The sequence below is a fragment of the Castanea sativa genome, chromosome 8 (genome assembly GCF_040712315.1).
Source record: "Castanea sativa cultivar Marrone di Chiusa Pesio chromosome 8, ASM4071231v1".
Classification (NCBI taxonomy): Eukaryota; Viridiplantae; Streptophyta; class Magnoliopsida; order Fagales; family Fagaceae; genus Castanea; species Castanea sativa.
The window spans coordinates 50,242,796-50,258,477 of record NC_134020.1 but is presented as its reverse complement, the minus strand read 5'-3'; the positions used below and the strand labels follow the sequence as shown (position 1 = coordinate 50,258,477).

Here is a 15,682-nt window from a genome sequence, read left to right as displayed (position 1 = left end):
AAGAAATTCCTAAGAGTATAAAAACAAGGAGATGATTGAAGTAAGTAGGGGTGTGTCGGTTCGATTTCGGTCGGTTTTTATGGGTATGGCTAACCGAAACCGAATATTTCGGTTTGTGAAATTCTCAACCGAAACTGACCGAAATGGCTGGAAATCAATCGGTTTCGGTGTATTTCGGTTTCAGTCGGTTTTGGTTGGTTTTCAGTTTTTCAAAGAGAGGGTTATTGAGATTTTCAAAACCCTAAATTTAATCACACATAAAAAAAAATGATAGAGCAACAGAGAGGGAGTTGTTGAACAAATCCGAACAGCAGAGAAAGAAAAACTTCCAACAATATTTGTTCAATAATTTACACATAGATTGCAACAAAAAATTAAACTTTACCGCACCATAGCAGGAGTCTACCACCATGCTTGAGCCTACCAGTGATTTTTCGTTCTCTATACAGAGATATGTGGCTCAGAGAGAAGAGAAAGGCATGGCCATGGTCCATGGGACTTAGAGAACGAAAAGAAAAGAAAAGAATGAGGTAGCTGAGGTAGATGGGGAAGGAGTGGCTGAACTGAAGTGAGAACGGCTAAGACGTGAGAAGGGTAGAGGATTAGGGTGGCTGAAGAAAATAAAAGAGAAGAAGAAAAGAAAAGAAGGAAAGAAAAGAGAAGAAAAAAATTAGGGATTAGGGGTATTTATATCATGCTATAGTACTAGGGTTTTAAAAAATTAAATAGCAAAAAACTCACGCTCCACAGGAAGGCTCGAACTTTGGATCTGCTAGTCAAAACACAAGGAGTATACCACTAAGCCACTGATGAGTTATGTTTTAATGTTACATAAATAAATAAATAAATAAATAAATAAATAAATAAATAAATAAATAAATAAATAAATAAATAAATAAATAAATAAATAAATAAATAAATAAATAAATAAATAAATAAATAAATAAATAAATAAATAAATAAATAAATAAATAAATAAATAAATATATAAATAAATAAATATATATATATATATCGGTTGGTTTGGATCAGTTTCGGGGTGAAAAATCCAGCACCAAAACCAAAACCGAAAATTTCGATTTTAAAAAAATGAAACTGAAACCGAACCAAAATTTTCGCAACAGTTTGGTCAGTTTCAGTCAGTTTGTTTGGCTCCTCGGTCTGTTTTGCACACCCGTAGTAGTAAGAGTTTAGGTAAAACAAAAGAGCACGTGCATTGCAAAGAAAATGAAAAACCAAACTAGTTCGTGGGTTAATCCATTTTTTAACAAGCTAGTTTGATCTCTTTTAAAGTATTTTTTCTCTAGAATAAATTCCAAGGCGAAAATAAATTTAAATTTTCTATGCCCAAATAAAAATTGAAAATAAGAGTTAAGTTTAGAGTTGGTTCATATAATATAATTGTTATTTCAGTTGCTTGATCTTGTTATTAATTCCATTGTTATTACCTTGTTTATATCATTAACATGCTAATTTTATTATTATTGCTTATTTTGTCACATAATTTAGCTTTAGGCCACCATATCTTAAAGTTTACCATTTATCTGAATTGATGTAATGAATTCAGTTAATAATATTGTGTCCATTGATTAATTAATTGAATACCAAAATATCCCTTACTTGCTAGTAGAGATTAGTAGACATACCGGGCATGCGTGGGTGTCTCACACCTTCTCACAGCTAATTTGACCTTCGAATTTGTCCTTGGTGGATGTAAACCATTTTTCTTATCCATTGACTCAATCAAATAAAGAAAGGTTTTTATTTCTTGTTTTGTTTTCCCTTTAAAATAATAATAAATAAGTGATGACTCCTTCACTTTTCAAAACCCACGATTTCATATTAAAACTCTCAAACATAACTTCCTTTTTGTCAAAAATCCCTTCCGGAGGAGTGTTGTCACGTGGTGGTTGTACACAATTAGCTTGTGAATCTGATATGTAGCATGCATTTTTAGCACTGGAGTGATCAGAATAAACTGTCTAATTAGCAGTATTGTAGTTTAGCCCTAGAAAAACAAATGACCCATTTACTACTTTGGATTGTTTTATTTTTGTAAACTTTATATATATATATATATATATATATATATATATATATATATATATATATATATATATATGCAGCCAAAGCTCAGAGAAAATCTAATTAGATTTTAATTAGATTCTCAATTTTATGCCACGTGTTCCATTTAATTTATATTTTTGTGCGAGGTGAATTATTGAGTATAAAAATCGAAGAGTCCAAATCCAATTAGATTCTAAATTGGATTTTAATTGGAGACCAAATTTCCGTCACATGTCCGTCTAAGTTTTTAATTTTTGTGGCAAGTGAATTATTGAGTACAAAAATCGAAAAGTTTAAAATCAATTAAATTCTAAATCATATATATATATATATATATAGACACACACACACAATATGAGAAACCATTTCATATTTTAGAAATGTATGGTTTAAAAAAAGTGTAAGCTAATACCATGTATAATTTGAACAATATAATTAAGATTATTTTTAATTGTACATGTACATATGCACGAGACTACACATTAGTCGGTCATTAATGCAAGATAAAAATTTCAAAAAAAATCTTTTGTTTAAAACTCATAAAATTATATATTATTTAACAAGCATTTCTAGATTAAAGTCTTGTACTCCATACAGGTTACATAATTTAAAGAGCATAAAAATGGAGAAGAAAAAATCTTTCAGTTTATTGTTTGGAGACTGTCCAGTGCTAATAGATAGTTCATAATTTGAGCATAGTTCTTGTCTACTTCTTGAGGAAATTCTTGAACCAACGGGCAGAATGTTTAGGGTATCTTTTATTCCCATTTTTGTAGTCTACAAAGTTGATTCCGAATCGAACAGTGTAACCTGATGACCACTCAAAATTGTCCAACAATGACCATGCAAAGTATCCCGTAACATTTGCACCATCCCTATATATACCAAAGAGAGAAGTGAAATCCAGTTAGAATTCTATAATTGTGTGTGTGTGTGTGTGTGTGTGTGTGTGTGTGTGTGTGTGTGTGTGTGTGTGTGTGTGAGAGAGAGAGAGAGAGAGAGAGAGAGAGTGAGCTACTGCACTTACTTGATAGCCCTATGAAGATACAAAAGATGTTTATGGTAATAGTCAATTCTTTGGGGGTCAACAAGGGCTTCCTTGAGCGACAAGGTGGCATTATTGAACTCATCAATTCCTACAAATTTAGTTGGGGGAATTTAGCCTCAAATGGAAATCTAATAACTACCAATGTCCAATTTTCATGAATTTATGGGATAATAAAAGAAAAAAGAAGTTAGAGGAAATCACCATTCTCAGTGATGTAAATTAGTGGATTGTGGTACTTCCTCTTTATATAGAGCAAAAGGTCTTGAAATCCTCTAGGATAAACAGAGAGCCAACTTGAAGCAGCCTGTGATTTTTTACGGATATTAACATAATGGTAAAACAGAATGTGTTTATCTTTAATTGCAAGATAAAAGTTATAAAAAAAAAATAAAGATATTCACTATGTCAATGATATGACATTAATCATATTTATTACCATGTCAATTTGAGAATTTTTTTTTTCTATATATTTGATTGTAGCTTTACTATATTCTTTATGAAATTCCTAGCTAGAAGGCTAGGCCATTGAGTACCATCAATATACTGAAACAAAAATGTTGTTTGGTTTTTTCCTCAACTACTAGAACAAAAATGTTGATATGTATTTTGCTAGCTAGTACATACCGGTGGACCGATGGGGATCCCATTCCGTGAAGCTGCAAAAACAAGAAAAAGAAAATGGTCATGTTATTATTACCATATTAGATACATAAGAAACTCATATTCATATGCATGGCTTTGGGTGTTGAATTTGTACGCACTAGTAAGATTAGCACTAGAATCTGTCGTGAAACTTGCTCTATCACCAGTTGGTTGAGGGGCATAAGCTGCATAATTAGCAGTATAGTAGTTCAATCCTATAAAATCAAACGATCCTTTTACCAGTTTGGATTGCTCTTTGGTGAACTTGGGTAATCGATCTTTAACGAGAGATCTCATGCTTGGCGGATAGTCACCATTTATCAATGGGTTCAAAAACCTGCAATAACAATGAAAATTTTAAAATTTACGCATATCGTTAATTTATTAAATTTGTACATACTTAAGTTGAACAAATTCTAAAGAAAGAAACCAAAAAGGTGGTGTGATTCGATTGGAAAGCAGCAACTTCATCTTGATGGCCAAACAAGAAAATTAAAAGAAATATTGTGCGTTTGGATGCATTTGGGTGATTGCTCATTTGCTAAAAGAATAATAAAAAACAAGGGGAAAAATAACTTTTTTTAGGGTGTAGTCCATCAAATTAAGCTCAAAAATCCTAAAAAGAGAAACAAGAAAATAAAAGGAAATTTAGGAAAAGGAAAAGAGAAACAAGAAAATAAAAGGAAATTTAGGAAAAGGAAAAGAGAAACAAGAAAATAAAAGAAAATCTAGGACATTTAAATGATCAAAAACTTTAGACAAGCTAGGGAAGGTTCTCAAAGCAGATTTCTTGGGTTTATAGATTTTTTGTCCAAATGGGTTTATACTTTAAACTTAATTCGATAAAGTTTTAGTCCAAATGGGTATATACTTTATAGAGTGACGTGTATGAGTATTTTAGTTGTATGACCCATTATTATATGACTTTGACACCGAGAGCAAACTTTATTTGGATCCATCCTTGTCTTTTTTCTCGCGTAGATAGATGCATTTTATTGTGAAAGTTCTCGATGCTGGCTCGTATATTTATGCTAAAATAATTCATCTAAAAAAAAAAAAAATTAGTGAAAAAAATGAAATAAAATTTCCTATTTCTGACAATAAAAAAAATTATAATCTTATATTTACTCTTTGTTAAAATTAAACGTTTTAGTACTTAGGCACTGAAAAAGAATTATTTGACCACTAAGAATCTCTCCAAAGTCCAAAGAGCTATTTAATAAAAAAAAGTTATCTATATCAAGTTAGATAAATTTTGTACATTTATTAGAATTTAAAAAGATATAAGTTTCATTTTAGGATTGTTTTGTAGACGTAATTATTTTGATAAATTTTATATTCACTATAATTATGAATAACGATTAATCAGCCATAGAGATGTTAAAAAGCTATAAAGCTATTTCTAACACTTTAAACTCCCAAAAAAATGCCCAATGCCAATTTTTTTGGCAACTTGCTACAGTGAATTGCTAGCCAAGACTAGCAGTTCACTGTAACAAGAAAGAATAAAAAAAATATTATTTTATTACATTTGTGGGGAGGGGGGGGGGTTGTGGGGAGGAAGAGAAAGAAAGTGAGAAAAGAAATTAATAAAAAAATGAATAGTGTTTGGATGATGGAAAAATAAGAGAATTGATACAGGTGTGTTGTAAAATTGTGTGGTTTTTGAAAGTTTCAACCTATGACGTCCGCTCCTGATGATAGCTCTTTAAAATTTTAAAGTGTTAAGTACTAAAATTTTTAGTTCTACTGAGGTAAGTGCTCTAGTATTTTAAAAAATTCAAGATTTTATCCTTAAATAAAAAAAAAAAAAAAACATATACATTGGTGCTACCAATCCCCAAGCACAATTTTCGGATCTTGCCCCTGACTTCAATATATAATTAATCATTGGGAGATCTACTTCTGATTTTGCCTTCATTTGGGTAGAGAAATTTTGTGATTTGGGTAGGATTAACAAATTGTACACACTAATCACGTACTTCAAATGCCAAGTGTTAAATTAGAAAATGTAAAAAAATAACCATAAAGGCATAAAGCATAACTTACCATCCCAACATGAAATCCACAGCACGTTCCGCAGCCTTCTGGTCTCTCTTTGCATTAGAGAATGGCACAAACCAGTGACTCACAATCGTTATCCCTATCACTCCTTTCTGTGCTGCCTGCATGGTGAACATTTTTTTACACTCAAAGATTATGCATGAGATTTTGTATATTTATCTAAGTTAAACTTCGTTACAATTGTTCAAATCAGTCTCAGAAATTGCTATTCATTTGTTTAACCAACCGTGTACATTTAGGAGTTATTTAAAATTTTTTTTTTATAAATTTGATATATTTAGAATAAAGAGGATGATTTAAATCTAAAATGTCTCCAACTGAGACATCAGAAGATATAAGTTGAACTACAAAGCTCTTGACATACATTTAGTACCATTTAGTATAACTTGAAAAAAATCGGTTTTAATATGTTAAAGTTTTGTAAGTCGAACCTGATATTTTTTCTTGTACAATTCAACAGCGGCTGCATGAGAAAGCAGCTCATGGTGTGACACCAAATATGGCTCTATCCCTGAATCCCCACCAGTGCAATTTAGATTTTGCCAAGCAGAGCATCGACCTGGCGCTAACGCTTTTATTGCATAACCACCATAGCTATAGCTCCATGGCTCATTTAGTGTGATCCAATGCTTTACCCGATCGCCAAATTCCTTGAAGAGAAGTTCCGCATAGTCCCGAAAATCATCACTGAATATTAGATGCATATGTTAGAATAACATTTTGAAACAAATAGTGACTTACTCATTTTATCATAGTATTGAGCTTGAAATCATACATAAAATGTCATATATTAGGCACCAGCGATGAATTGGACCCCATTTATTAGGGAGATTTGAAATCCATATATGAAATGTCAAAATAATGGATAAATTTAAAACTTTAATTTTTTGACACAAATGGTAGATTATCACTTAATATCGATGTCCGCAATCTTTATTTTCATTTTTAATTTTAAAATTGGAGTCGTTTAAAATCTTAATTACATATTATGTGGTTAATATATGTAAAACGTCTATAATTGAATGGAGAAGTTGGATTATTTGGTGAATTATTCTTTTTTTTGGGGGGGTAATTTTTTGGTCAATCATTCACTTACACAATTTGTGGACTTAGGAAACCACCATACTCATCTTCTAAGGCTTGGGGAAGATCCCAATGGAACATTGTTACAAAGGGCTTTATACCTGCATTCAGTAATAGAAAAATAAAGAGTGCATTATAAAAAGTTAAAGAAGTTGATGACATTTTGGAAATTTAATATTAATTCTTGACCTTTGCCCAAAAGCCTATTGATGAGCTTGTTGTAATACTCGATTCCTTCCCGATTCACTCCGCCACTTAGTTTTCCTTCTGAAATTAGTCCAAAAAATGAAATTGTTAGGAACATAATGTAGTCACAAGACAATATTCAATCCACTCCAACCTAAGATGTGTATTTGATGGTACCCATTTTTATGTCCTTTTCATTGTATGAATCTAACTTTTTATGAGATTATGAAAAGGATAATCTTACTTGGCAGTAATCGAGACCATGAGATTGAGAACCCGTATGCATCTAAATTCATCTTTTTCATGATACGAACATCTTTCTGCAATGTATAATCACAACATATACAAATTGTTAGAAAATTTTGAAATGAAAATTTCTTATATTGTGATTATCTTATATTTGGTTAGATATGCTCAATAATTAGAAAAAAGCATTTGGCAAATATAATTTGGCCCTAAAAATGTAGAAAAGTCAAGACACAAAAATGAAAGCTAATTAGGATCTAACATATATATAATATAATTTATTAGTGAAGCCAGGATTTCAAGTCGGGGCAAGTGTTAAAGAATATATTTTAAAATATAACCTAGAAAGGTATGAATATTACGACCAAAAAAAAAAAAAAACAATTATTAACAACTATAATTTTCATTTTACTTTTCACAATGGCTCTCAATCTTTTTTCAAAATTTTTGAAAGTTTTCTTCTAAAAGAGGGATTGTAGAAAGATTTGTCAAATCTACCTCAATACAAACTAATTTAGAATTCAATTTAGACTCATTATTATGCTCATGGTTGTCTACAGTTATGTAACTACAAATATATATTTCATTTCACTAAAATAAAGAAACAAAAATAACCAATTCACACGAAACAGCAAAAGACTAATCTAAATGCATACAGTTTTCACGCGAAACAGCATATATACCTTGTATAGATGATATTGATCGTTAGCAACATCTCCGTTACTTCCATCCCTTATCCAATCTGCAATTTCATTGTAAGTTAATACAGCATTTAGAGAACAGTTTTTTTTTTTTCCATTTAAGAACTAGTAATTAGAGCCATAAGTAAAATGGTACTAGTTTTGAAGGAAACGAAGGCAAAGTGGGGAAAATGAAGAAAAATAAATACCAAAAGATAGAAATGTGAAGTTTTACTTTTTACGTCGTCGTTGTTGTTCTTTCTTTCTTTCTTTTTTTTTTTCTTTTTTTTTTCCTTTTTTAAAAATCAATCCAGGATAAGTACCCATCATGGTCTCATAGATCTAGTTAAAATAAATAAATGTTGTAAATATTGTTGGGCCATCAATATTTAAATAAATATTGTAAATATTATCTTGAAATTTTTTTAACTTACTAATAATGGAGCAAAATCTAAATAACTTAATTTTATATTATCTTGATATTATCTTTTTAAAATTATTAAACAATTTGGTGATGAATATTTTCATCACCAAGACATTTGACAACCTGGTTTGGTATGTCCTAGGAGACGATATAGTACATATAGTGATGATAAATTTCGTTACTCTAGGCATCGTTTGTTGTAGTATTGCATCCATTACAAATTAATGATTTAATTTGCAACAGTTGTACGTTCATTGAATTTAGTTGATTTGTGAGACGTATTTTATTGTTGGCTTTATTCAGTGACAAAAGTTGTTGGTATTGCATTTTATGTTTTATATATTTTTCCAGGGTTTTGATGTAATTTGGGGTAAATGTACTTGAGCATGTCCCTCAACTTTGGAAAGCTACTTCAACTAGAGACCTCGCGATCTAGAGGCGACCTAGGTGGCTTGTGAGCTCCACATGACATGTGGTTTGGATCAGGATGCAAATGTGCATCTCGCGACCCCTACGCAGCCTTAGGGGGCGATAAGGTCACAAGCTGCATGATCTTTGTACTTTGCATTCTAGAACACACTTGTCCAATGCACATTTGCCAGCACACACACACATAGCTGTGAGGCGTGGCAAGGGCTTCATATAAGGGTGTCACAAACCCTAGAATTTATATAAGAGAAATCCAAGAGAAGCCTATCATAGTGTATGAAGAGAAAGAGCCATTTTGCTTTGAGAAAGACCAATCCAACCTCTTTTTTCCATCTCCTACATTGTATTGATTAAGATATTGTGAACACATTCCTCACCCATAAACATAGACCTTGTGAGTGAGAGAAAGGAGATGAAAAAGTGAAAAAGCCACATTCAAATCCAATCTTCATTGGTGGTGTTTTATTGGTGCTTCAATAAAGGGTCTCTGGTAAATTAGGAAGAGAAGAGACTTGAGTAATCAGTTACTAGCTCAAGCTTAGAGGCTACAAGTACATGCACACAACAATTTTACAAAGAAGTTATTACTAGTTCTCATTTCGGTCCACCACTTACAATACTTTATCATCAACCATTATTAGCTAACCACCTAAGTTTTATAGTGAAATCGTTGTGAAAATATTATGTTCATAGCTTAATAAGGTACCATTCTAAACATTAATAAATCTAAAAAAAAAAAAAATTAATCATGAAATGAACGAAATTGAGAGGCCTTGAAATAAAATTTTCCAGAATTAAATTTCATCTTAATAATGCATACTATTTCATAGGGAATTCATACTTTCAGGTTTCATATTGTTGGAGAAAGAAAGAAAAAGTGACCTGGATGTTCATGAGTGTAAGTGTCCCATATACTTGGTCCTCTACCATCTTCTTTTGCTGCTCCTTCCACTACAAAAAACGCGCACTATAGCCGCGTTTTTTAGCCGCGTTTTTAAAAAAAAGCGGCTATACCTGACCTATAGACCTGAAGCCTATAGCCATGGTTAAAAAACGCGGCTTCAGGTCTGGTCTGTAGCCGCGTTTTTAAAAACGCGGCTATAGACCCCCAGGGTCTGTTGCTGCGCCGCTTAGGCCGGGGTTGTAAACGCGGCCATAGAAAACGCGGCTTCAGGTCTATAGCCGCGTTTTCAGTGTCTATAGCCGCGTTTTTGAAACGCGGCTATAGACCCCGTTTTTTGTAGTGTTCATACTAGAAATTTGAAATAACACACGTGCACATAATAATATTGACATATGCTTGACATCCCCTAGACATTTGAAAAAAAAAAAAACTATGACACAAATTAACATAGAGAGAATTGTGGCCTAGTTACCTGATAAGACGATGATGCTGTCCCAAAAATAAAGCCTTTGGGAAAACTGGTGCGATTGAATGAAGCAATGTCGTGGCTTGATGAAACAGCAATGACATTAGTCAATAAGCCAAGAAGAACTAGGAGGCCTAAGCCTGGAAAGCCTTGAAATGCCATATTGATTTTGGGATTTTTGTGCAGCACTAGGTAGAATCTGTCCGTTTTTATTTTTATTTTATAGAGAAGCACTACATTATCTTATCTATTTGAAAAGATAAAAATAGAGATGAAAGATTAAAAAAAAAAAAAACAAGAAAAAGGACAAGCAATATGTTAGTCATCATAGCTGTCCTTCAACTGATTGTTTGGCATTCTATGTACCACGTAGAATTATAGATATCCTTCATGTTATAAACTTTGACCATTTACATCAGCTTCAGAAAAAATTGATATATTTTAACATAAAAGCGTCTTCTTCTTCTTTTTTTTTTTTTTGTCTATTTTATTTTAACCACATTTGTAAAACAACCAAATCAAATTATCTATTTTAAACTTTACTTGATTAAAATATCAATTTTTATAATTATTTCTCTCTTCATCGCTATTAAGATAAGAATGGGATTAAAAGGTAAGTACAAATTATCATCCACTCATCTATTGTCTTCATTCAAGTACATGATGCTTACAGTAATGAGGATAGTTTGACAACAAGCGACGAGATCTTAAAATTGTCGGGTGAGATTGCCAAAATAAGTCGGAGAGCCTTCTCATGCATGTGATATATATAAAATATAATTTAAGAAATATTATTTGATTTCTTAGAGCGTGACAATATTATATTTTTTATTTTATTGAATACAAACATTATTAAGAGAACATAAATTATAAAATAGACAATAAATGATCTAAAAGTTTGTAGTTTGGGGATGGTTCGATGCTATTAGATAATTCAACATGAGTTCATCAACACTTTGTCATGGCTATTTCTTAAAGAAATTCTTAAACCAATGGTCATAGAGTTTGAGATGTCTTTTCAACTCATTTTTGTAATCTATATCATTGATGCTGAACTGAACAGTCTAACCTACATCCCACTCAAACTTGTCCAAGAACAAAAACGCAAAGAATCCTTTCGCAATAACATCATCCTTGCACAAAAAATGGATCAATTAGACTTGAGCGACATCAATTTTCATTTTTTCACAATCATTAATATGGCATATTGTGATTGGTATTAATAAAACAATATGAATCTGAGAGAGAGAGAGAGAGATCTTGTTAATTACTTAATTTTTTTAGAAGGTTCTTAATTACTTACTTGATAGCACTATGAAGATAGTGAAGATGGCGAGAGTAATAATCAATTCTATGATAGTCCTCAAGGGCTTCCTCAAGTGACAAGGAGGCATCATTGAAATCATCAATTCCTATAATATAGTATCAGATATTTAGAGATTCAAATGGACACCAAATTACTATTCCTTTCAAATTTTGTATTTTTTTAATTATTATAATGACTTTATGCAATCATACTTGAAAAGTAAAAAGGAAAAGTGACATTCTCTATAATATAAATTAGAGGTTTGTGATAATTTCTCTTTGTGTATAGCAAGAAGTCTCTAATTCCACTTGGATAGACATAAAGCCAATTTGAACCAGCCGGAAAAAGTCATTTTAAAGAAAATGGAGTTTGTTAAAAGAATATCCAAGAAGTGTTTAAAAAACAAAAACTTAAAATTTGTGAAGTACTACTGCTATTTTGGTTTGCCAACATCTAATTAGGCAAAAGAAAATGATGCTTTCGAACTTCCAAGCATACAAAAATATGTATATTTCCTTAGGGTGGAATATAGTTGTTTTAACTTTAAGATTGGAGTCAAAAAAAAAAAAAAAAACACCCTTTAAGATTTAAAATAACTTTCTATATATGTCGCATATATGCATGACGTAAGGTAGGATGTTGAACATGGTCCTTGGCAGATTTTTCATGTTACTTTTATAATTTTTGGAACTCTTTAATCTTTAGTCTTTAGAATAGGATTTTATTTATTTTCAAAATTTGTACGGATTTTTCTAATCAAATTAAAATCATTATACGACTGTTATTAATTGTGGTGTACTTAAAAGGCTTCCCTTATGTATACTATATACCTAAAATCAAAATTAGAATTTAATATTTATTAATGAGCAATAATAGTATTCATCATTTCTTAAGTTGGATTGAAATTTTTTTTTTTTTTTTCTAATTCAATCGCTTTCACATTTTATGGAATTTAAAAATAAAAAAAAATTCTTTTAGCTACTTTTCCTTTTAAAACATGAGATACATGACATTTAAAAATTCATGTAAACTATAAAAATAAATAATACGCATCTCAGATATTTTTGTTTTCTCTTCTACATCATACTGCCTCGAAAGAGGTTGTGAAGAAATGATGAAATTGTTTTATATATATATATATATGATAACTATCCACAAATTCTTATAGGTAGAAGTAGTTATTGAGAGAGAGAGAGAGAGGGAGAGAGAGAGAGTATTTGTATTAACTATTTCCATACCCTTGTACTGCTTTCTTATAGGAAGTACTGTACAAATTCTGTTACAAGTAACTAACTATCCTTCTCATCCCCAAGTACCTTGTCAGCATCTAAACTAAATACCAAACTAACTATCACATTTATACGTTTATGGGTAATTATTGGGTACTCTCGGAATACCAATATTGTCCACAGACTAGCCTTACCATTGCACTAGTACCTCAGTAATGCACTTATTTTGAAGTTGCTTGGATTTGTGCTACAAAATTGTAACTGCATCTAGATGGACACCAGCAGAATCAACAGGGGGAAGTGTAAGTAAAGGCACAACATTGTCATCCCCACCTTCCACCTCAAGTAAGAAATATGAAATACAGGGTGGAGTAGACAAGCAGCAAGAAGGTCCAATTTATATGCCACAGCTCCAATCTTTTGGAGTATCTTAAATGGACCATAGAATCAAGGAGAGAGCTTAGTAAAACCTTTGACTCAATGTTGCTTATAAGGATGGAGTTTGAGGTAAACCCAATCACCAACTGCAAAAGACAAATTAGATCTGTGTTGATCAGCCTGCACTTTCATTTTGGCCTAAGCTAATTAAGACCAAATTCTGCTTCAACAGTGTAATGAGATCCAATCTATCATGCAATAATTGGTCCACTGTAGCTCATATAAAGTTGAAAAGATAACGTACGTTATGCGGCAGATAATTATTTATACATATCAGTTTTTTTTGCCATGTGTCAATAATAAATTCTACCAATTATAATAAATGCTCGCTACAAGCTTTTTAAAATACTCCATCCATTTTTTCCATTTTCTTTTTCTTTAATTTTTTTCCCTTTTTTATTTTTATTTTCTTTTTCTTTTTATTTTCTTTTTTTTTTTTAACTAGGTAACCTAAAAGTTATAAAATTTAGCATACATGTTAAGAACATATAAAACATGTAATTTAACGGTTGGATTTTCAAAATATAAATTAAGTAACAAATTATTAGGTTGTGTAATATTGTTTAAAGTTACATCTTGGTGTAACTTGAATCCATTTCTGTGTGTGTGTATGTATTTTTTTCAATCTTTAAGTTGTGTGAAGATTAAAATACCATTAAAGACGGGCAACAAAAAATAAAAACATAGAAAAAGAAAAAACTTGCATCAAACTTTTGTACCCATTCTGAGACACGCATCAATATTATGGATGTCATACACACCTCTAGACTTATGAGGATCCCATTGCGCTCAGCTACCACAACAAAGTAGGAAAAAAAAATGTTTGGTCTTGTTATAAATACGTATGAGTTACATAAGAAAATTGAAATAATAGCTCCAAACGCTTGAATTCATAAAAGAAAGATTAGTGTAGGCACCCTATTTCGTTCCCTAATTATGATGCATATCATTTTGCGTGTGCGTCCCCCCAATAATGAACTAATTGAACGATGCACATAAACTCTCAAATCTCTCTCTCACTTTTTGTGTTAACTTTTAATTTTTCTTTTACTCATGTCTTCAATCATTTGTGACCTCTATTTTATCAAATTATTAATTTTAAAATATATAAAAATTCTCATTTTATTTCTTGTCAAAATAAATCCCACTTTTTTTTATATATTTAAACTGACAATATTTTATTTTAAAGCTTAACCACAAATTATTTTTTCGCTCTTTTGTATAATATTTGATTTTAGTGTTTAAAAAATAAGGAAAATTAAAAAAAAAGGCAAAAAAAAAAAAATGAATGCTGTTAGTGAGGGGAAGCTCTCCAATTTTGAAAAGGAAAATCTTTGAGGGAGAGAGTCTCAAGACACTCTGTGATCATTAGGCTCCATTGAACAAATTTTAAAGAGAGTCCTAAGAGTTGAAAAAGCAATAGAATTTTTAGGGCCAAAATGGGCAAATGCCCTTTTCGCGCAAAAAAAAAAAAAAAGCATTATGCCACATTTTACAAACTAATTAAGGAAATGCCCTTATTTTGAAACTCGATTTTCTCAAAATCGAGCTAAGCCTTATGGCGATGTTTTAAGGAGCCTATCACGGCGTTTTGGAACTCGAGCTTCATGAAATTGAGTTATAGGTAAAAAAAAAAAAAAAACTTGCATGGAACTCGAGTTCATGGAGCTCGAGTTACAAAACGCCACTATAGGTCCTTAAAATGTCACTAAAGCCTCTTTAAAACGTTGCTATAGGGCTCCAGAAATTTTTTTTTTTAAACTCGATTTTGAGAAAATCGAGTTTTAAAAAATGAGCATTTTCTTAATTAGTTTGGAAAATGGGGCACTTGCCCTTTTTTTTTTTGCGCAAAATGGGCATTTGCCCATTTTCGCCAAATTTTAATTGTCTTTCAACATTATTGGTTATGGGCTTATCAACAAGTTGGGTTTCCTTTAGGCTAATCTTGTAGTTTAGACACGATTGAAATAAGAGTTTAGTTAATACCAAGCCCGCATGCATTGCAAAGAAAATGAAAAACCAAACTAGTTCAAGGGCTGATCCGTTTTTTAACAAACAGATTTGATCTTTTTCAAGTATAATTTATCTAGAATAAATTCCAAGGCTAATATTGTAAGGTTGAATTTATTCAACCAAATTTGCTTGTAATTTCAACAATTAGATACCTTGTATTTATGTGGTATTAGGGTCTGTTTGGATAGAACTTATTGCTGAAAACTGAAAACTGAAAACTAAAAACATTGTAGCAAAATAATTTTTAAAGGGTAAAAAACACTGTTCGTTCCAAAAGTTACTGTTCATTGGCCTAAAATCACTGTTCATGGCCAATGAACAGTAACAAACACGCGTTGAAAAAAAAAAAAAAAAAACGTGGACGCAGCTAATTAAGCTGTATCCAAACGTCCTCTTAATGTAAGGGTTGTGTGTGAGAGAGTGTGAAGAAATTTAAGTGTGTGTGCATTTAAAGGAT

The 15,682-nt window shown here is 31.3% G+C and overlaps 1 protein-coding gene across 1 annotated transcript; it reads right to left on the bottom strand.

Annotated features, from left to right (window-relative positions):
- Window positions 1–2,727: 2,727 nt before the first annotated feature.
- On the bottom strand, window positions 2,728–10,401 carry LOC142607521 (beta-glucosidase 12-like). The gene is made up of 14 exons (XM_075779059.1): window positions 10,246–10,401; window positions 9,752–9,836; window positions 8,020–8,078; window positions 7,335–7,410; window positions 7,094–7,171; window positions 6,918–7,005; window positions 6,253–6,508; window positions 6,170–6,175; window positions 5,807–5,922; window positions 3,877–4,094; window positions 3,740–3,771; window positions 3,317–3,419; window positions 3,095–3,203; window positions 2,728–2,942 (listed from the first exon to the last, which is right to left on the bottom strand). Exons 1-14 carry the CDS (start codon window positions 10,399–10,401, stop codon window positions 2,774–2,776), a joined length of 1,551 nt encoding a protein of 516 aa, XP_075635174.1. The 3' UTR covers window positions 2,728–2,773.
- Window positions 10,402–15,682: the final 5,281 nt, after the last annotated feature.